The sequence below is a fragment of the Ylistrum balloti genome, unplaced genomic scaffold (assembly GCF_031769215.1).
Source record: "Ylistrum balloti isolate Yb309-2 unplaced genomic scaffold, AGI_CSIRO_Ybal_v1 Utg370260, whole genome shotgun sequence".
NCBI classification, from domain to species: Eukaryota; Metazoa; Mollusca; class Bivalvia; order Pectinida; family Pectinidae; genus Ylistrum; species Ylistrum balloti.
Window position 1 is genome coordinate 632,235 of NW_026782205.1, and position 19,112 is coordinate 651,346.

General features: G+C 34.1%; 1 protein-coding gene across 1 annotated transcript in view; it reads right to left on the reverse strand.

Annotated features, from left to right (window-relative positions):
- LOC132552592 (ankyrin repeat domain-containing protein 26-like) overlaps positions 1 to 19,112 on the reverse strand; it is a 77,184-nt gene that overhangs the window by 34,777 nt on the left and 23,295 nt on the right. The window contains exons 9-22 of the mRNA XM_060216779.1: positions 18,367 to 18,560; positions 18,067 to 18,162; positions 17,250 to 17,328; positions 16,491 to 16,520; positions 14,459 to 14,476; positions 13,075 to 13,313; positions 12,253 to 12,309; positions 11,663 to 11,728; positions 9,211 to 9,270; positions 8,629 to 8,901; positions 7,450 to 7,611; positions 6,810 to 7,190; positions 6,237 to 6,326; positions 3,199 to 3,425 (exon numbers count right to left, since the gene is read on the reverse strand). Coding sequence (XP_060072762.1) covers positions 3,199 to 3,425; positions 6,237 to 6,326; positions 6,810 to 7,190; positions 7,450 to 7,611; positions 8,629 to 8,901; positions 9,211 to 9,270; positions 11,663 to 11,728; positions 12,253 to 12,309; positions 13,075 to 13,313; positions 14,459 to 14,476; positions 16,491 to 16,520; positions 17,250 to 17,328; positions 18,067 to 18,162; positions 18,367 to 18,560 — 1,972 coding nt within the window. The remainder of the gene's footprint in view (positions 1 to 3,198; positions 3,426 to 6,236; positions 6,327 to 6,809; positions 7,191 to 7,449; positions 7,612 to 8,628; positions 8,902 to 9,210; positions 9,271 to 11,662; positions 11,729 to 12,252; positions 12,310 to 13,074; positions 13,314 to 14,458; positions 14,477 to 16,490; positions 16,521 to 17,249; positions 17,329 to 18,066; positions 18,163 to 18,366; positions 18,561 to 19,112) is intronic.

The following is a 19,112-nucleotide window of genomic DNA, read 5'->3' on the forward strand; positions in this document are numbered from 1 at the left end:
GTTTCCAAATGTCACACTGAGTTCTCTACACAATGAATTCTTATAAAATTATATTATACTCATTTATATCTTAGTGACCTAACCATTAAGAAACCTTCATTCATTTGTGACCATATGCAGTTGATTTTTTATTCCATTCCATCCAGAATTTCGACCCACAGATCCAGCCAATCACTAGTCATGCATATATTTATGATGAGAAAACTGAGGGCACCTGTGTTATTTCCCTTGATACACAGTCTCCCAGGTATAGGTGCACACCTCTGTCAGCTGTGTGGTGTGATTGATGTCAATAATATATGTCTTACTGGCTAATGTGCCACCAAAATTAGCTATAATTATAACAATAACTGACACGGAAGTAATTATTTCCATTATCATATTACTTTTCAAGTATGTGTACTGAGGTATGCAATTATCTGTAAGAAAGATGTACCCTCTATATGTAAAAGCTAACACATCAATACTTCAAAGGGATAATATATCTTAAGTATTTATATCATTGGTATAATTTATACTTACCTTAATACAGATGGTTACAGAGTCTGATACAGAATACATTCTTACTAAGTCAAAGACACATTGACAAGGATGCATTGATCTTTAAACACTGGCCACTTAATTAGCTACAAGCTTAATGATATGCATGAGGTATAATTACCCTTACAATCAATCAGAGTTAGACTAGTGTGCGTTAACAATGCCGACCTATATATAATCAGGGTACTTATTATAGCCCGTCATAACTTTGTGCATGTCTATCACATAATAGTTGCCTATCAATGACTAGTGTAAATAAACAGGCCATGAATGCCTTGAGATCGTGAGAAGTGTGGTACAGTAGGAGTTCAAACTACCTACCATTACTGCTAGTTGTGAGACAGTATCACCAACAGTATTGGAGATAAAACCTCCATTCCATTGTAGCAAGAGTTAGCAGTGATGGTTCCAACTCACCAAACACAAAAAATGCAATGAATTCCTTCTGATCAATTATTTATACATTCATACAATCAATAGAGCTAACTCCAATCTGTTAATTTTAGTCTGGCCTAGTCTCAGGTAGCAATGTCATAAGTTATAAGTCATCAATCAGACAGCCTAAAACCAACTCCCCGCAAGCAGCTCTTATATTCCACAGATGAATGATCTTCTATTGATGAGACAATATTTTCTTACCTGTGCAATATTCCAAAGGTGACCAAGATCATCACTTAATACACATTATGATACAACATACCTGTGAATTTTAAGCATTTTCTGTTACGGTCCTGAAATGTACTTTCATTTTTAGGTTTTGGCCCTCTGACATTGAGGACAATCCAAACCTCTCCCACCACTAACTAAACTGGCTGTGTGTAAGACAGGCTATAGCTCCAACTCCATACATAATAGATGGTGTTATCCCCGCAGGTACCCCAACCCATCTGTCGGGGTATATTTCTGTACAGCCACACCTGTAACTAGACTCCTTACCTTTCACACTATCTAGTCCCTCTATCAGCTTTACACTTGTTCCTCACTAATTACTGAATGTTTTTATGCCTATTTCAAAACATCAGTCATCAAAATGCTCTCCAACATATATCACATAGAGCCAGTTAATTTACATCTAAGTCCTACTGGATGAATAAAAAAATAAGATGATGACTTGGTCTTACCAAGACCATGATATCAATATCATTTTATGTCATCTTGTTCAACAATGAAGACAATGACAGGGAAAAGACATCCACTTGTCAAAGACAAGAAAATGGACTAAGGTGATGTTTAACATTGTATAATAATGGAAAGGTTTATAAAATTCCTTGGGACAATTTCAAACATTGCTTACATAGAGAGAGTTTGCTTAACACATCACTTACAAAGGTCAGATTTCTTAATTTATAACAACCAATAAACCTGAAATGGTTTCAACAGTATTACTAAAACAAAGGTGAGACATTTTATGGTCAATAAAATCAAAACAAACACCATCAAGTACACTGTAAATCAAGAGGACATCTCAATCACCTTGACTCAAGGAAAGTATGATCATTTTGATAGAACTTCACTTCAAAACAGCCCTGGACAATGTCCATAATAAAATTAGGAAGTGTGACAGAAATCTTCAACAGACAGGAAGTGACAGTGATGGAAAAATGATTACACACAATCAGTTATCTAATTCTTAAACTTGGTGATCGATTGAAATTCTTCATCATCGGTACATTAACATTTTCTTGTTTTACTAAAAAATCAGATGCCAACTGCCAATATGATGATTCTAGGTAAGTGAGGTATTTTATGTTAAATTTACAAAAAAAGAAAATATTTCTGCCACAGAGAAGGTATTCAGTTCCTACGAGTATTGAATACACCAACATTTGATTATGTAACCGACTAACTACATTGAAAAGCCTATCCAATTTTAACCGATAATTGATTAGGGACTTTAACTTATTTCCCATCACAACTTGGTGTCTATTGTTTTGTTGGAAAACGATTTTGTCCTCAACCATCTTTCTCCATATACATTATTTTTTTCTGTCAGTGTACAAAACTTGTCACCACAAAACCTGATATAGGACATAAGAGTCTGAACAACAAGAGTGAAGTTTACATTGCAGCAACAGACAGTGAGTCCAGCTATACTAGACTGTATCTAAACAAAACGTGACTCTTTCACTCTTAAAGAATTTACAGAATCTATGATAAAATCATAACTTCATTGATCAATAATCATATTTTTACATTAAACTCCTGAACAGAATCTGGTTACCAAATCACCAGTATGACTCAGCTTGTTCTGTTTGCAGCAAAAATGATTTTTTACAATCACTGCATGTTTGGTATACAATATATAGTGAAAACACAACAATGTGGTGTGATGGGCTGGTATCGTATTTACTTCTATAAAGGTTATCTCCCTTCCATATGGGCAGTACAGAAGCAGCAGTATTACCAGAATTTGAAATCTTTTCTGCTGTAACCAGAATTTGTAACAGAATTTTGTTTGTTAATGTCTTGGTTGTAATTAGGTCAGAGTTGAGTAAGACATATATAGCTTTTAATACAAGCTCAAAATTAACACACAACAGCTGGTGTCAAGGTCACAATAACAGTGAGGGTTGGTGTTAAACTGTTACAACGTAAGTGAGGATATATTGTCAAGGTCAAATCAGTATGCAGAGAGAATGAGTAAACTGTGTGACTTACCCCTTTTGACGCACCATCTCCTTGGTGGGGGTGGGTACTGGGGAGAAGTGGAGACTAGGAGATTTCACTGAGTGTACTATCATCTCTTCTTTCACCTCCTTTTTGATCTCTTCTACCTTCTGGATATTTTTCACTTCTTCCTTCTCAGGAGCATTTCGTTGAGAGGATACTTGGAACATTCTAGTAGGGGTAATAACAGGAGTAGTGGAGGAACTTGGTTGAGTTTCCTAAAAAACAAGAATAGCCATGGAGTTAGAAACAGTAACAATTTTATACATGTATTTTGTGGCTAAGGACTCTGTAAGTTCAAAGCATGGTATTTCAAAAGTTTTAGAGAGACCCTTAAACTAAAGCACATATTATTACATTATATAAGAAAATTTAATTGTGTCACAGTATTCATAATAAATGACTTAAAAGAAGAAATTTACATTTTAATTTGTATCAATCAAATTAAAAATATCTATACAAAAACATGTGAAATCCTGTATATGTCACCGTTTATGTTAATGTTTATGAATTAAATGTAATATTAATCAGCATTTAATAATCCAAATTAACCATGAAGTTACAGAAATAAATGTACTATGTAGTCAGTAACAGAAATAAATGTACTATGTAGTCAGTAACAGAAATAAATGTACTAATCACAGAAATAAATGTACTATACAGTACAGAAATAAATGTAATAAACACAGAAATAAATGTACTATGTAGTCAGTAACAGAAATAAATGTACTATGTAGTCAGTACAGTTAAGGAAATCACTGTATACAGTACTAAATAAACACTTAACTACAGCACTGAAAAACACACACTGCCAGCATTTCAACATATACTTCCACCAAAAGCAAAACTACAAAATAACACTGACCAACTTTTCGAAACATTGTCTTCAGGTTGGTATAATGTTCTTATAACACAACCAGTAGAAGATTTGAATGTGACATTTCAGTGGTTAAATAGTCAACTTCATCAGACAGGTGACAAGAATTTATTTTATTTACTAAAGACAGTAATGATACAAATTAGATTATATTTCTTACAGAAGATAAAATATCATTTGGAAGTTTTTTAACATAGATATAAGAATAAGCGTCTTTGAGAGTCTTTCTGGCCATATCTTACTGAATTCCTTTTGATAAAACCACTTGATATTTTCTGTATAGGATAATGTCTTCCTGAGTTTTTTTACCAAGGTTATATATCATCAGGATAAATGTTAGTGTGTGGTTGTAAAGCTATAAAGCAAGACTATCTTAACTACATGAAGGATATATCTACTAGGTATAGACGTATATGATGTACAGATATAAGCACGTCTACCACTGATAGAAATTTAGTGAACACATTTCCTCTACATTTCAGGCAAGTGTGCAGGACTTCATCTGTCTATCCGTCTTTGGATTTACATATATTTCTGTTTTAACTGTTGATCAAACAGCTTTACATATTCGCCTTTAAAATGAATACTTGAACAGACGAAACAAATTGTGTACTTAGTTTACATGTTAGTGACTCTAATCAATGTTTCAGAACTTAAGGACACATCCAAATGTAACGTTACTAATAAATCATTACACTGGTGATATAACCAGAGTCCCTGTGCTGTCCAATACACTGACTATAACAGATTATATATGTATATATATAGATATACTGGTATAGGCTGATTCATCAAAGCAACATTTCTACATGGGATATGTTTCCACTTCTATCTTTATTAAATATTGTGAAAGCAATCCTGATTTTGAACACACAAGGTCCCCGACAAAAGTGGAAACATTAAACCATTGTCTTAATTTGTAACAAGGACCTGTTCTGATACATACTAATTCACACTCAATAAAAAGGTCAATACTTTGTTCATAAGAAATTTTGAAAAACATCGACAGACAACTTGTAGCGTCATTCTCATAATTGATAAATTTCAGCATTTTTTTTCAAACTATTTTTAGCTAGAAAAAGATTTTATGTATATCAGGAATATACATTCATTCATGTTACTTAAAGAAAATTTTAGAAATGTCGCTTTAACACTGCATACCTTTTTCTCATCCTTGAAAAAATTCTTAACACTCAAAAAGTTGCATGTCTTCAATTCCTGTGAGAGAAAGAGTCACAAAGAAACAGTGACTATAAATGTGGAACACAACAATACAAGTTCAGTACTAAATCCTGGGTACTCGGCATGGAATGAACATACTAAATCCAAGGCAATTACAAATCACAAAACAAAAACCATTCATGATAAATGATGTGTTCTAAAACAATATAAAGCATGTTATTGATGAAAAATATAAAATTCTTAAAAAATACTTTGCTTTGTTTTTTACAAATTGAACTTAACACCATAACCATTAAAAAGCAGAAGACATTTGAAATTATGAATTTGCCAAATACCAGTTTCACAATTTGATTGCCTTTCTAATAGTCTTTCCCTATAAACTATCTGTTTTACTACAATTATTCCAAAAACAATTTTTATCAACTTATACGAATCATTTCATTTTCCCTAATCAAAGCACTTGAGGTATTTACCATGTAAGGTAGAAAGCAAATTATTTACAACTGAACCACCCACTAAAAATCTAATGACGCAATTAATAACTTGCCTTGTTAGACTGTTTACTTATTCTACCAAATAATTATGTCCACAAATAGTTGATTGTATCACTTAATATAACTAAATTCTAATATTCCAACTACAGCCCTGACTCCAGGTTACTACCAGGTAGGATTTACTTAATATATATTCTAGCTAAGCTTTGTCTGTAAATGTTAATATGGGAGGGACACAGTCTGTGCTAACACAACATATGTATTAATTATTTAGAAAGGAGGCTGAAATGATTATTCATAAATAAAAAAGGAATTCTGGAAAATGATATTTTAAATACCAGCTTTACTTCTTTTTATTCTGATTTTTTTTCTTGTCATAAGAAATGTGATAAGATCAGGACCACACTGTTAAAATCATAACACAATCATTCACAGTATACACAATATAAAAAGCATGGCAGACAGAAGATACTTACCCGTTTAGGGGAGGTCATGGTGGGGGCAGGGGCAGGTGGTAGGACAGGGCTAGCATTGGGATCATCATCAAAATCCTCATCAGAGCTGACCTGTGAATGTAAGAAGTTTGAAAACATTGGTGTCCATGCTTACAGTCTGTTGGAACATCAACAAATATCTATCATTATGTCATAATGTCATAGTTACTGTCTGCTTGACTTAAACATCTTCATTCTGAAGTAGTAAACTTTCTGCTCACATTACAAGGGCAATATGTCCCCAGTATTCACTGACTAGATATAGAATTTTACAAGATCCAAACCAAAATTAATTTGACAAGTCAGATTCTATTTAATCATTAACCAATCCTTGAACTTCCTAGTTTTAGTTTGCAATTACAATATTTAAACAATTATTCCTTGCAACGCCTATGATAGCCTACGCCTAACTGGTGTTGATAATTTTGGTATGACTGAAGTGGATTAGCTTTTGCAATTTTAATATCTTTGAATCTGTCCTAATCTCCTGTTTTAAGGATTCAATCTTCAAAAATAAAAAAAAACATAACCCAGTAAACCCCTTAAAATACTTACATCATCCAAGTTTTGAAAGTATTGCTGTCTCCTCTCAGCCTCCTGATTGAGTCGGAGCTGTTTGAGCTGGTGTAGATCTATTTGTTTATGTTCTACCTCCCTCATCGGAACAACTCTCTCTCTCTGCAGTGCCTCTTTTGCTGCTTTCTCCTCCTCTTCTTGTCGTCTCCTCTCTTCCTCCTGTCTCCTCTCCTCCTCTTGTCTCAGCTCTTCTTCCATCTCTTCTTCCTCTAATTTCATGTCAAAGTCTTCCTCCTCCTGCTCTGCCAGCTTCCTCTGATGTTCCTCTCGTCTTCTCTCATCTTCCTCCCACTCCAGTTGTCTTCTTCTTTCTTCTTCCTTCAGTTGCTCTGCCTCCTCCTCCAACCTCTGGCGCTCTGCCTGTAAATGATCACAGAATGTTTTCATTCATTTCATGAAATTAAGAGAAATTTCTATTAGAAGATGCTGCACAAAGCATTGATTCCAAAGATAAACGATCAATTCACTTTAATTGAATGACAATATTTTGACATCAAGTTTGAGAAAGTGTTGAATAATATATACTGAGAGTGATCACCAGTTATATACATTATCCAGTTGATAACAAAACATTTAGAATCAGGTATTCATGTTTTAACAATAGACAGCTGGTTCCAACCTTTTCCCTTTGTCTTTCAATCTCCCATTCACTGATTTCTTCTGTTTCCTCTTCATCAGAATCCTCCTGTACTGACCGGGGAGAGGTGGGATCGTTGGGGAGGGGGTGGTTCCGTTTTTGCACTGGTGTGTTTGAGTTCCTCTCTTCTGACATGACATCATCCTATGAACAAAACCAGGAATGCTAAACATCGACATACAACATTACACTAGTTCACAGCTTGGCTGGAAGCAAACAAGAGTATCAGTGAAACTGATGAATGTTCAAAGAAAACATTATTGGACCCAAAATTTTAACAAAGGGCAATAATTCTGTGACAAAGGGGTTTCAGGCATTGAATTTGGTACATCTCACATCCTCGTAGTATGACCAATGTATCCACTAAGTTTCAGTTTCCTAGTTTCAATAGTAGCAAAGACATGTTCTGGACACAAAATTTTCACAAAGGGCAATAACTCTGTTTACACCATGTTTCAATAACCTACTGCCAATATGAGCAAAGTCATGTTCCAGACAAAACATTTTAATAAATGGCAAAAACTCTGCAACTTAGTCATCAAGGGTACTGAATTTTGTACACTGCATTGTCTTAGTATGATAAATATAACCACCACGTTTCAATATCCCACTTTAAACACAAGCAAATTTATGCTCTGAACACACAAAATTTTAGCGAAGGGAATATACACTGCAATTGAAGGATTAAGGGCCCTGAATTTGCTACACTGCCCATTGCCTTAGTATGTCCAAGGTATACACCAAGTTTTATGCTCCTTGCATACTTTCAGCAAACTTATGATCCTTACACATGAAGATGGATGGAAAGATAGCAGGACAGATGGATGGAAAAAGCAGCGACTGTATGCTCCCACAAAAATGTTTTTGGGAGCATAACAACAAATTAAACTTAGCACACAGTGAGCACCAGAAGTTGAAGGAAAATATTTATCAAAAGAGTCTATTAATCACTATCAATACTGTCAGTTAGGAGTACAGCACAGCAAGCTAGGAAATAATCTTGTATCTTTATAAGGAAAGAATTATTAATAGCGTACAACATGAGATTACATAATTTTAACTCGCTTAACGCTAGTGAACAAAATTAACCTTGACTGACTATTCAATCAACACCTAGTTTCTTAAGTTTGTTAGGTTTTATGTGAGCACTTGATATATTACCTCTGAATCCCACTCTGAGTCATCATCTTGATCCTTAACAGCTCCTGTCTTCTGTAAGTTCTCTCGAACAGTTTCTGGTTTAGACCCCGACGTGCCAGCAGACTGGTTACTGTCTACTGTCCCTACAGACACAGCGTCCAGTGCTGCAGCCTCCTGTATAGCTGCATTGACAGTCTCCAAAGGAACTTCCTGTACAAAGTCCAACTCATCCACATCATCTTTGTCATCTTCCTCCTCCTCATCATCTCCCCGCGGAAGGTAGTTGGCCACAGTCTGTGCAAAAAAAAAAGGGTCAGTTTTCATCTATTATCTACCAAGAGGAGTAATTACAAACACAGATATCTTTATATGACTAACATACTTTTTGAGTACTTTTAATAGACTATTATCAACACAGGGAGTGAAGTTAATTGCTAATATCAGGTGATACTACATACACTTGGTATAGTTTAGTACCTACTATATTTTTCTCCATATTTTACAGGGCAAATGAAAAATTTCTGAAACCAGTATGTCACAAATTTACAATATTTAAAAAAAAACAACAAAAAAAGAGATAAATCCTGTACTTGTGTAACATACCTGAGTTATAACCGGGTTTCTGGGGGTGCTTACATCAGCTGATGAGTCCCAGTTACTGTTCTGAAATAACATACAACTCATGGTACAAACAAACACTCCTATACATGTCAATGATACACAGTGTAAACAGCATCATAAAACTTGTAAGCTCAGTTTCGATTAAATCATGATCAAGCCAGGACTCTTCAAATTAACATGCAGCTATCATTGACAATTTATTGATATCAGATAACAATGTTTATTCCACACAGTATCAAACAGCTCTCAGCAAAGTCTTTAAACAACTGGACAAGATTAAACAATATTACTGTTTTTTTGTTTTTTTTTTTTTATCTCTTTAATGCTATACAATTACAACACGCCAAGCTAAACACGGAAAATTATACTAGAAACACAAAGCTGAATATTTCATACAAAATTCATAATACATTCACACCTTAAGCACAAACTTATTTGAATCTACATTCAATATGATTTTGAATATAACTCCCATGCGTATTGCATATCATATGAATTATAATAGAACTTTTCCAAACACAACTTCAGATTATAGAACTTTTCCAAACACAACTTCAGATTAAAAAGTGTTCTATGCCCCCTCACCCAGTCATCCCCATTATTTTTTTTCTTTGTTATCTTTCACAATCATGTTAAAGATCTTCTTCAATAAGATACCAACATCATCTGTCGCACGCAATATACTCAATTTTTTCTGATATCATAAACACAAGAACAGATCATTTCTAATGCAAGAAAGTTAACACCCCAGTTAATTCAAAGCTATTAAAAAACATGTTAAAAGCAAAAGCCAAAATTATTAGTGTCAGATCTATAGCTAAAAATGTGAGGAAATCTCAAATGTGTGGTTCAGTAAGAAAAACAGAACCCAAATTTGGCGACAATGAAAAAGAATATTTATCAAAGTTAACCTTGTGTACATAAATGAAATGTTGCTGTAGAAACACATTAATAAAGAACTTGTGAAACTCTCTAATGAGTGTTTTGTTCAGATCTACAAATAAAGAAGATTTTGTGAATTCAATCAAAAGAGATTTATACTGTGTCTATAATCTGTGTGTGTACTGCATTGTGAAAACTATAATTTGATATTTAAGACTTTATTTCTATAAGCCAACACATTCAAACAGTCAGTGGAGAGACATTTTAGAAGCCATAGATAAAAGGTGCTGAAAAAAAAAATGTTATGTGTCTGGGACACAGCACACAGTGACAAGGTGGGACAGTGGGTGAAGACAGATCTACAAACAAGGCACCTCTTCCTCGTCAGATCGTAGCATCTCCAGTGTATCTGCAGATGCACTACGTAACATCTGTTCCACCTGACTCTCTGCACGGGAGGAGCACATGCGCGACGAGCCAGAGCGTTCTTCAACAGCTAAAACGCGAGCTACCTCTTGGTCTGTCATCTCATCGTCAAGATCATCATTAGAACTCTGCACTAGATCAACTAAAGACCTTTCCTGTATTTTCTCTGTCTGCACTACCTCTGTATCATCAATAGGTTCACTTCTTTCCTCCATTTCCTCATCAGATCCCCCAGCAGGTACAGAACTTTGATGTCCTTCCCTATAGCTACAATCTTCCCCACCCTCATCTGAGCTCTCTATATATTCTATCTGTCTGGGAGAGTCGTCAGCCTCCATCAGGGTGTTATCTCTCCTCACCTCGATAATGTCTCCTTCATCACTAATATCTCCTTCCTCCATCTGGCTATGTCTGTGACTTTCTGATTTGTTTTGATCCTTTGTAACATCTGTTTGTTCCTTTGCCTCTTCCTGTACCTGTTCCTCAATGTGATGTTGGTCTCCTTGAGTGTCTAACTCCTATGTACACCAATCACCAACACATGTCAAACAGTAAACTTTTTACTGAATCTACAGTCGCTGTAAGCTATAATTCTGTTAGGTTTAATGTTATAAAGCATTAATTATCTTTCTTTCTACAACAATGTGGCTACTTCTACTGAAGCATGCATTATCTAATTCTATTATCATTTTTTTACGAACTACGGTCAACAATCAATCAATATTCTACAAATCAACACATCACAAAGTCAGGTTCTGGTCAGTTTTGCCTCATTTACTATTTAACCAAAGGTCTTATCCAATATCACAGGTTATGCACATTGTTATGATTTAATTCAAAGTCCTAGATTATGTGCTGTCTGATACAAGGCCATAGACTATGTATATCTGATCGAAGGTCATAGGTTATGTTCTGTCTGATGTCAGGTCATAAGTTATGTATGGTCTGATCCAAGGTCATATAGGTCATATCTCAATATCTCAGTATCTCAAGATACAAAATAATATCCAAAACTTATCATTACTTACAAAATATATACCACAGGTTAAGAAAGCCAACCCTGAACATTACAATTATAAAACAGCCACTTTTCAATGTTGAACAATGTGAATTGTCACATTTTTACCTCATTTCCAGATATTGATTTTTCAGGGTCCAATTCGTTTTCCAAATCGCTGTCCCACTCTGAAACCTGCAGATATTTTCAGAATATTGATATAAAATAAATCCCTTCCAGATCTGACAGATACCCATCTCGTATCAGACCATGGGGGTTTTAACATATAAGTGCAAATTCTCAAGATCCATTTTTTGTTAAGAGGTTCTAACACTGAACATGAACGTATTTCTGAAGTACAATGTAATGAAAAACTAGCAGTAAAGAGCCAGCAATAAGAAAAAGATCCAATATAAGCACAACACTGATAAAGTACATTACTGTATAATTTCTATATGCAATTTTTCAAAGTACAGAAAAGAAAATCTAATAAAACATTATAAAACTTAGTGTGCAATATATATGCACAGCAAGCAAAACACAACACCCAAAACAACACAACTATACTAGCATTACTTTCAATCATGTTCTAGATTTAAAAAAGCCCACAACAAATTTTTAATCATAAAAGAAAGTATACTGGATCTCTGAAAACAATTTTTTTCCCTTTAAAATGAAGACATTGGAAGGTGATCAACATCAAATTCTAGTGTACTTACATCATCAGACCGATGTGAAAGCTGTGCCTTGTTCTGTTCTGCCTGTTCCTTACTGTGCTGTATACAGAGAAAAATTGTCATTTTCAACTCATAAATGTCACAAATTCACATTAATTATAGATAAATATATAAGTAAAATCCATTTCAGCCCAAATTTTTGCCTCATTTTCACCATCCCTTTTCCCCCTGGAATGAAATGGCAAATACATGAATCACATGGTTAGAAATAATGGTACGCGATTTAATTATCACAGCAACACCAGGGTTCTTGAGTACAAAATATTTCCATACATATAAAATATTAAAGGTAAACAGTGGTTATCAATTCAGATTTATCTTCAAAATTATTAATGCCCAAAGAGAAGCTGGTAAGTACAAGAGGCATATACAAGGCAAGTGGTATCAATATTAAGGTATCAAAACTACCAAGTTCTACAACATTCCCATCCTCGACACTCCAGGTGTTAGATCACTTTCACTCTATTCACCCCTGGAACATGTCATGGCAAAGTTGAAGGTTCCATGTTTGACACTTTGTGGACAGGACGACAATACTAGTGTGAACGTTTGATGTCCATCAAACAAGTCTCGAGCTTGCATAACAACATACTGTTATGGCTTTGAAGTTGAGTGTTGCTCCTTTGTAATCTTCAACAGAAGCATATCAGCCTGTGATTGGTCAATTTTTTCTTCCTGGAACAAATCAAATTACTTCTTTTATACCTTCATTTCTGCTATGACATATTCCAGAGGTACAGAGAGCAAAAGTGATTGTAACCACTGGAGTATCGTGGATGCAACATTCCATATTACAAGCCAAACCTGTTTCCAGTTCTTTAGTATGCCCGGACGTGGAGTGAGGTGTTCTGAGTTCGCCATGGAATCAAGTTCCCCCTCATCATTCCTGTCTACAACAGACTGTTTGACCAGTGTGGACATCACCTGTGGTTGGAGTGGAACTTTGTTGTCCAACAAATGGTCGGACACCTCACTGGGGAATTCAACATCCCCGTCACTGTCAGTATCTGACACATCACTCAAGCCAAGGTCCTGCATCAGGGCTACAAAGAATTGAAAGTCCTCTATCAGGCTTGACTTCAATAAAAGTTTATGGCTACAGATAGCGAGGAACTCTCATGTTCAGCGTGGAATGTAGAGGTGAACATTTACATATAAACTATTATGAATGGTTTCACAGTACCTCATTACACCTCAATACATTGGACACAACATCTATGTTATAAAGAACAGATTCAAGATACAATCCAGTAAAACATCTACATTAGTTATCACTTCTTCCAATTCTCAGTCTAAAGGGAAGAGAAAAGCCACACATAAGTTTTATAAGACTAGGTCTAATAATTCCATCATACAATGGTGGACTTACTAAAAGGTCTAAAACTGACTAACAGTTAGTATAATAACAGTACAGTGTTATGTCAGTTAGCATGTCTAAAGTGTTTTATTTTATAGAAAATAGCAGGTGATTTGTAGCACAGTGTCACCAGATCAGTGAACCTTCAAAATGTAAGTATCAGAACGTTGTATAAAGAAGTCAATACAGGAAATATGTAAGTTAGATTAGATGAATTGAAACCTCACTATGTAGATGTAAGCTAATCAAAATCAAATCTATAAATACTACTTCAAGGACTCAATATAAAATTGATATAAAAACAATGTTTTCTTCCTTATTCATTCTCCATTCAGCCCATCACTGATAGCAACCTCATACATCATTACAGTTATAATTCCATAAAATGTTTATCATTTCCCTGTAATAATCCTGCTTTCCTCATTTGATCTAAGGGAGACTAGACAAATTCCCCTGTTCTTATTACAATACAAGTCCTTTATAAATATGTGTTTGACAGCTATCTTTGAAAGAAATGTTGAGATTTCTTGAAGAAAGTTACTTTCCAATAAAGGCATTCTTCTGAAAAGAAATCTGTATTTAGCTATGTATATAGTACTCAATACTGAAGACTATACATGTTATATTTAAAGATGATCTCATAAAAAAGAAATTGTAAGAAAAGAAATAGTTACTGTGAAATGATGAAATATATCCAAATTTTTTACAGGAATATGATTCAACATTCAAAATAGAATAAAGACTACAAAATCATCCCAATGTGATGATAATCGTAAGAGGGTAGGAATTACTAGATCAATAAAACAGACAAGAACGCTATAGGATCCTTACTAACTTTGACCTCTGGGACTGAAAACAAATACAGTGATGTACAGTAGGAAACATATTATTACAGGCTAAACAGCTAGTAGAGAACTTCATGCACCAAATAAGAGTTTTTACATAAACATAATTAATTTTTTGTTGTTTGTATTCAAAATGCAGCTTTTTGATTCATCATTTTTTTCTTTTAATAACTCGTTGAAAAAAATAACTCTGCCCACTTGACAATGATTGGAGCAGTCAAAGGCAACATACCACCTTGATGTGTGGATCACTGTCATTCAATGATGTAAACAAAAAGTAGACTACAGTATCATAATATCCAAATATCTTACTATGTAAACAAATGTACACAAACAGGAAACAACAAATAACTGATTTATCATGGGGAAAAAATATACTATTTACTATTTATACACATTTCCATTTCAAATGTGACTGGCCTACTAAGAAAGAAGTTTGACTGACTGAATATGGTACAAATTAGCAGTCAATGACCTCATGTCATGTCACGGAAGCTGTTGAGCTTTATGCTTTGTTATAAAATAATCCTTCATTAAATTATCAGATTTATACATCTATGTGTCATTTTTGTTTTTGAAACATAATTAAGAAATTAATTATAAGCTTTGAAAGAAATATTTTTTAGGTTCATGCAGGTACGAAACAAAAACCTACTTGTAAACTGAACGATAAGATATTCCTATCAATATTTAAAAAAAAAAAAAAAAATTTAAGAATGGTGTACCTATAATAACTGCTAATTTATTAACATGGTATTTCATAAAAAGCAGGATATTCCACCAAAAGTCAAAACTCAAGAGATGATAGGAAATGTACCACCAGAAGTGATATTATACTAGGGTCAGATGTTCTCTCCTGGCCAGTGCAAAATATGAAAATGGATTTCAAGAAAATCATAAAGTATCTATAGCTGCTACAACTGCTTTGTTGAATGTGTATGTATTATATCTAATAAGGCAATTTGTGCAGTCACACCTCAAAAGGAGCAAATCAGCAAGTAATCTATTCATATTCAACAGGTGTACACAATTTGTTTACCACTTAACATGTAACATGTAAAAACAATAATGAAATAGATGGGTATACAATACCCTACTTTCCTTTAAATCACACATATATATAACTAGAAAACAGAGCGGTCATATTGAAGTATTTGTGGATGGATTATTAATTTAGAAAATCAAACATTTGAAACCTTATCCAATTAGGAAGCAACATTTCAGAGGACTGTTAAAGAAAATATTAGAATTACAAATTACAATGGCAAACAAAATACAGTGAAATCTAGCATGAACTGTGATATGATTGTAAGAATTCTAAGTGATTTCAGTTTTAGGACTTGTTGCATTCTGGTTAGGGTATGTGTAATCAACAAATCTGAATATTAATAGATGAAAAACACGATCTGTTTCAGTTTATCAAAGTTAAGGTTCAGAAGTAAGAGACAGAAATCAAGTGCACCATGCCAAGCTTACCTTTATAACTACATATATATTGCATCATAGACTTTCACGCTTCAGTATATAAAAATCTGATATTCAATGCTATAGCATGGTATATAGAATTTTGATAATGCATAAAATAACAGATTTTCTGACAGCTACTAGCAGGATCAGAATTGATGCTTGTTTTACTCTAGCCTTTTGTATGCTTCAAACTAAAACTACTACAAAATACAATGTTTTGTATAAACAACAGAATCTAACACTTGTGGACATCTAATGAAATAATTGTTTAACTTTCAGACCAAAGTATAACTTCAAAAACTTACACTTGGAAAATGTCTTTGAAATAGAATAACAATTACATTCCATTGAATGGCTTCATGTGTTCTACAAACATTTTAGTTTACAAAAAGTCATGTCAACAAAAACAATATTTTTTCCTTATTAGTCAACAGTGTATTAGATGACCACATGTGTAAGATTCTCTACATCACACAGATCCAGCATGTAGAGAAACATCAACAGCAGAGAAGCAAACAGAAAAGTAAACAACAACAAAACCAAACATTTACCAGCTTTTGATGCTCTCAAATCCCCTGATTCTTCAATAGACAAACATAACAATGCCATAATTAGTCACCATGGTTACATATTTGTTGACATGCATAATGAGATATTTCTATCCGATCTTATAATTAATACAGTGTTGTTGATTAAACAAATTATATATAAGATCACATTAAGTGTACTCGAGTAATGTATTGTCAATTAATGGTAACATGCTACAGGTACACATGCTTTATAACTCTCTGTATAGTCTCTCTATGGTACTAGTAAACAGATTAACACTAAATTTAGACAAGTGTTGTTCATCAACATTACAAGATTACTGAAGGGAAAAGAACACTGGTACAGCCCTAATCCTAAGCTTTGAGTTAGTTAGAAAAATGTATATGCATACTTGTTTTTTCTATGTTTGATAAGAAAGCTTATTTAGTAACAATTTTCAAAAGTGGAAGTGAATGTGAATATGAACGTCAGAAAATAACTAACATGCTTTAAAAATTGGCCGTTTGAAATTAGCAGTTTGTTTATCCATATAACTAACTCTGAAAGTTTACAAGAGGACAACAGCCCAAGTGTTGGCACCTAGGGATTACATAATGGCAAACAGAATTTGGGTGTACTGTGTCATTGCGGATGTGATCAAAACAGGTTTACTTGTTTACTGCAACCAACAGACCATGGATGTACATAATAACCGGTTAAATATAGACAAGATGCATTATGCAAATCAAGATGCTTACTTATTGACCAATATAAGAACCTACCTTTGTGTTGCTCTGGGGTGATTGGAATGCTGGGCTTGTCCGACACAGCTACTGTGGGGGTGTAACCTTGCTCCATACCCTGGAAATATATTTCATCACACTATATATATCATTCATTGTCAGATACTGGTTATAAAGGTTTTACATTGCTCGATTTTTCCATCTCTGGCTACACGTCATTATCAACCACCATTTCTGGCTTTTATAACCAACAGAATTTAAATGAAACATGTTGTAGGAATATAGGTCTTTATTTTTAAACGATTTGTCGATTCTGGGGGTAAAGTGGCAAACCCACTTAATAGTTCCTCATTTGGGCATTTGCGTAAACAGGAACCGTAGAGCAAAATGTGTCTTGTCTCGAGAGACAAAGTGCTCTACATGAGTGTAAGGAGCTGACTATAAGCTTGGTAAGCATGACACATCAGAATCAAGAAAGAAACCATTATGACAGATTTCTTGGGTAAGCATAGTGCTTGTAAGGGCAAGGCTAAGGAAAAACAATATTTAAGGAAGGCCAATCACTAGCTTTACAACATTTTGCCTGTAATTTATCCCAGGACCTGTAGTATGGAGTGTAACCTGATGAACTAATGAAAAAACCTTTCCTAATTCAGTTGGTATAACGACATGTCTTTTGCTGGTATTCGATGAATTCATTGCATCAAGAAGTGAAAACAATTATATCTGGAAAAAAAAGGTCAAATGAAACTCCTCTGGACACTTAGAGATTTTGCTAGTAATTTCTTTTTGATCATTAATGACAGGTATGACATTTGACATGGTCTATCTTTGTCTCCAGTTTGATCTGTCTTACCTGTGAATATTCTTGACCTCCTTGGTCCAATTTCTGACGTTTCTTTGCTGTAACTTTGCAATCATCATCATCTGTTGTTTCTGCTTCATCTCCTGTCTATTGAACAGAAATCAAGTATGGTCAGAGACTGATCCCAAGACTATGTTCTCCTAAGTCTGTTAAAAGCCTATCTTCTCTATGTTATCACGTAAATGTACTCCTTTATAATGATAACTGATATGATAATAGATATATAATATATACATTTAGGCAGAATACAATAACTACTTTCAGATATTTTAGATGCTGATGTGCACTCACAATAACATGCATCTCCGACAGCTGGTTTCCCTCCTTCCAGGTGACGCGGGGCGTGTTGGACTTGCGACTCAGATTTTGTGACATTTCATCATCTGACCAATTGTCTTCAACAGATGTCTGTGAGTGGAGTGACTTATTGGAATCCTGTTTGGACACAGGAGTGCGAGGTGATGGCATGCCACGGGCACCACCCTCTATAAACAGACATTACAAGGTCCAAGTCACAATCACTGTTTTCAATATCAATTCTTTCTCATACTAACAAATCCATCAATCATCTAATATGGTTGAAATGTTTTAGATTTAATTTCTTAAATTTGATTTGATAATGTAACAGAATCGAGATTTTTGTACAAAAGCATAAGCTGAGTCTTAATTTACTTCAATGAGATTTTCTTTAGTGTTTGTTTTTTTGGGGTTTTTTTTTTTTTTTTTTGGAAAAACAGATTATTTATGATCTGTGTAATCATAGATTTTCCAAAAGTAAATATTGTTACACAATCCGAAATCTACCCACAAATAAATAAACAATTACTAGGAGCATTGTATAACAAAAGGATAAGTATGATGAGCACTGGGCACTCCAATCTGAAATAATAGATATATATATATATACTGGGAAACATCCCAGTAATATCTATAGTATGTTATATATACAGTAACACCACAAACATTACAGTATAATATGATCATCAAACAAAACAATAAAAGTAACCCTCCAAATTTTGTCACTGGCTACTGAATTT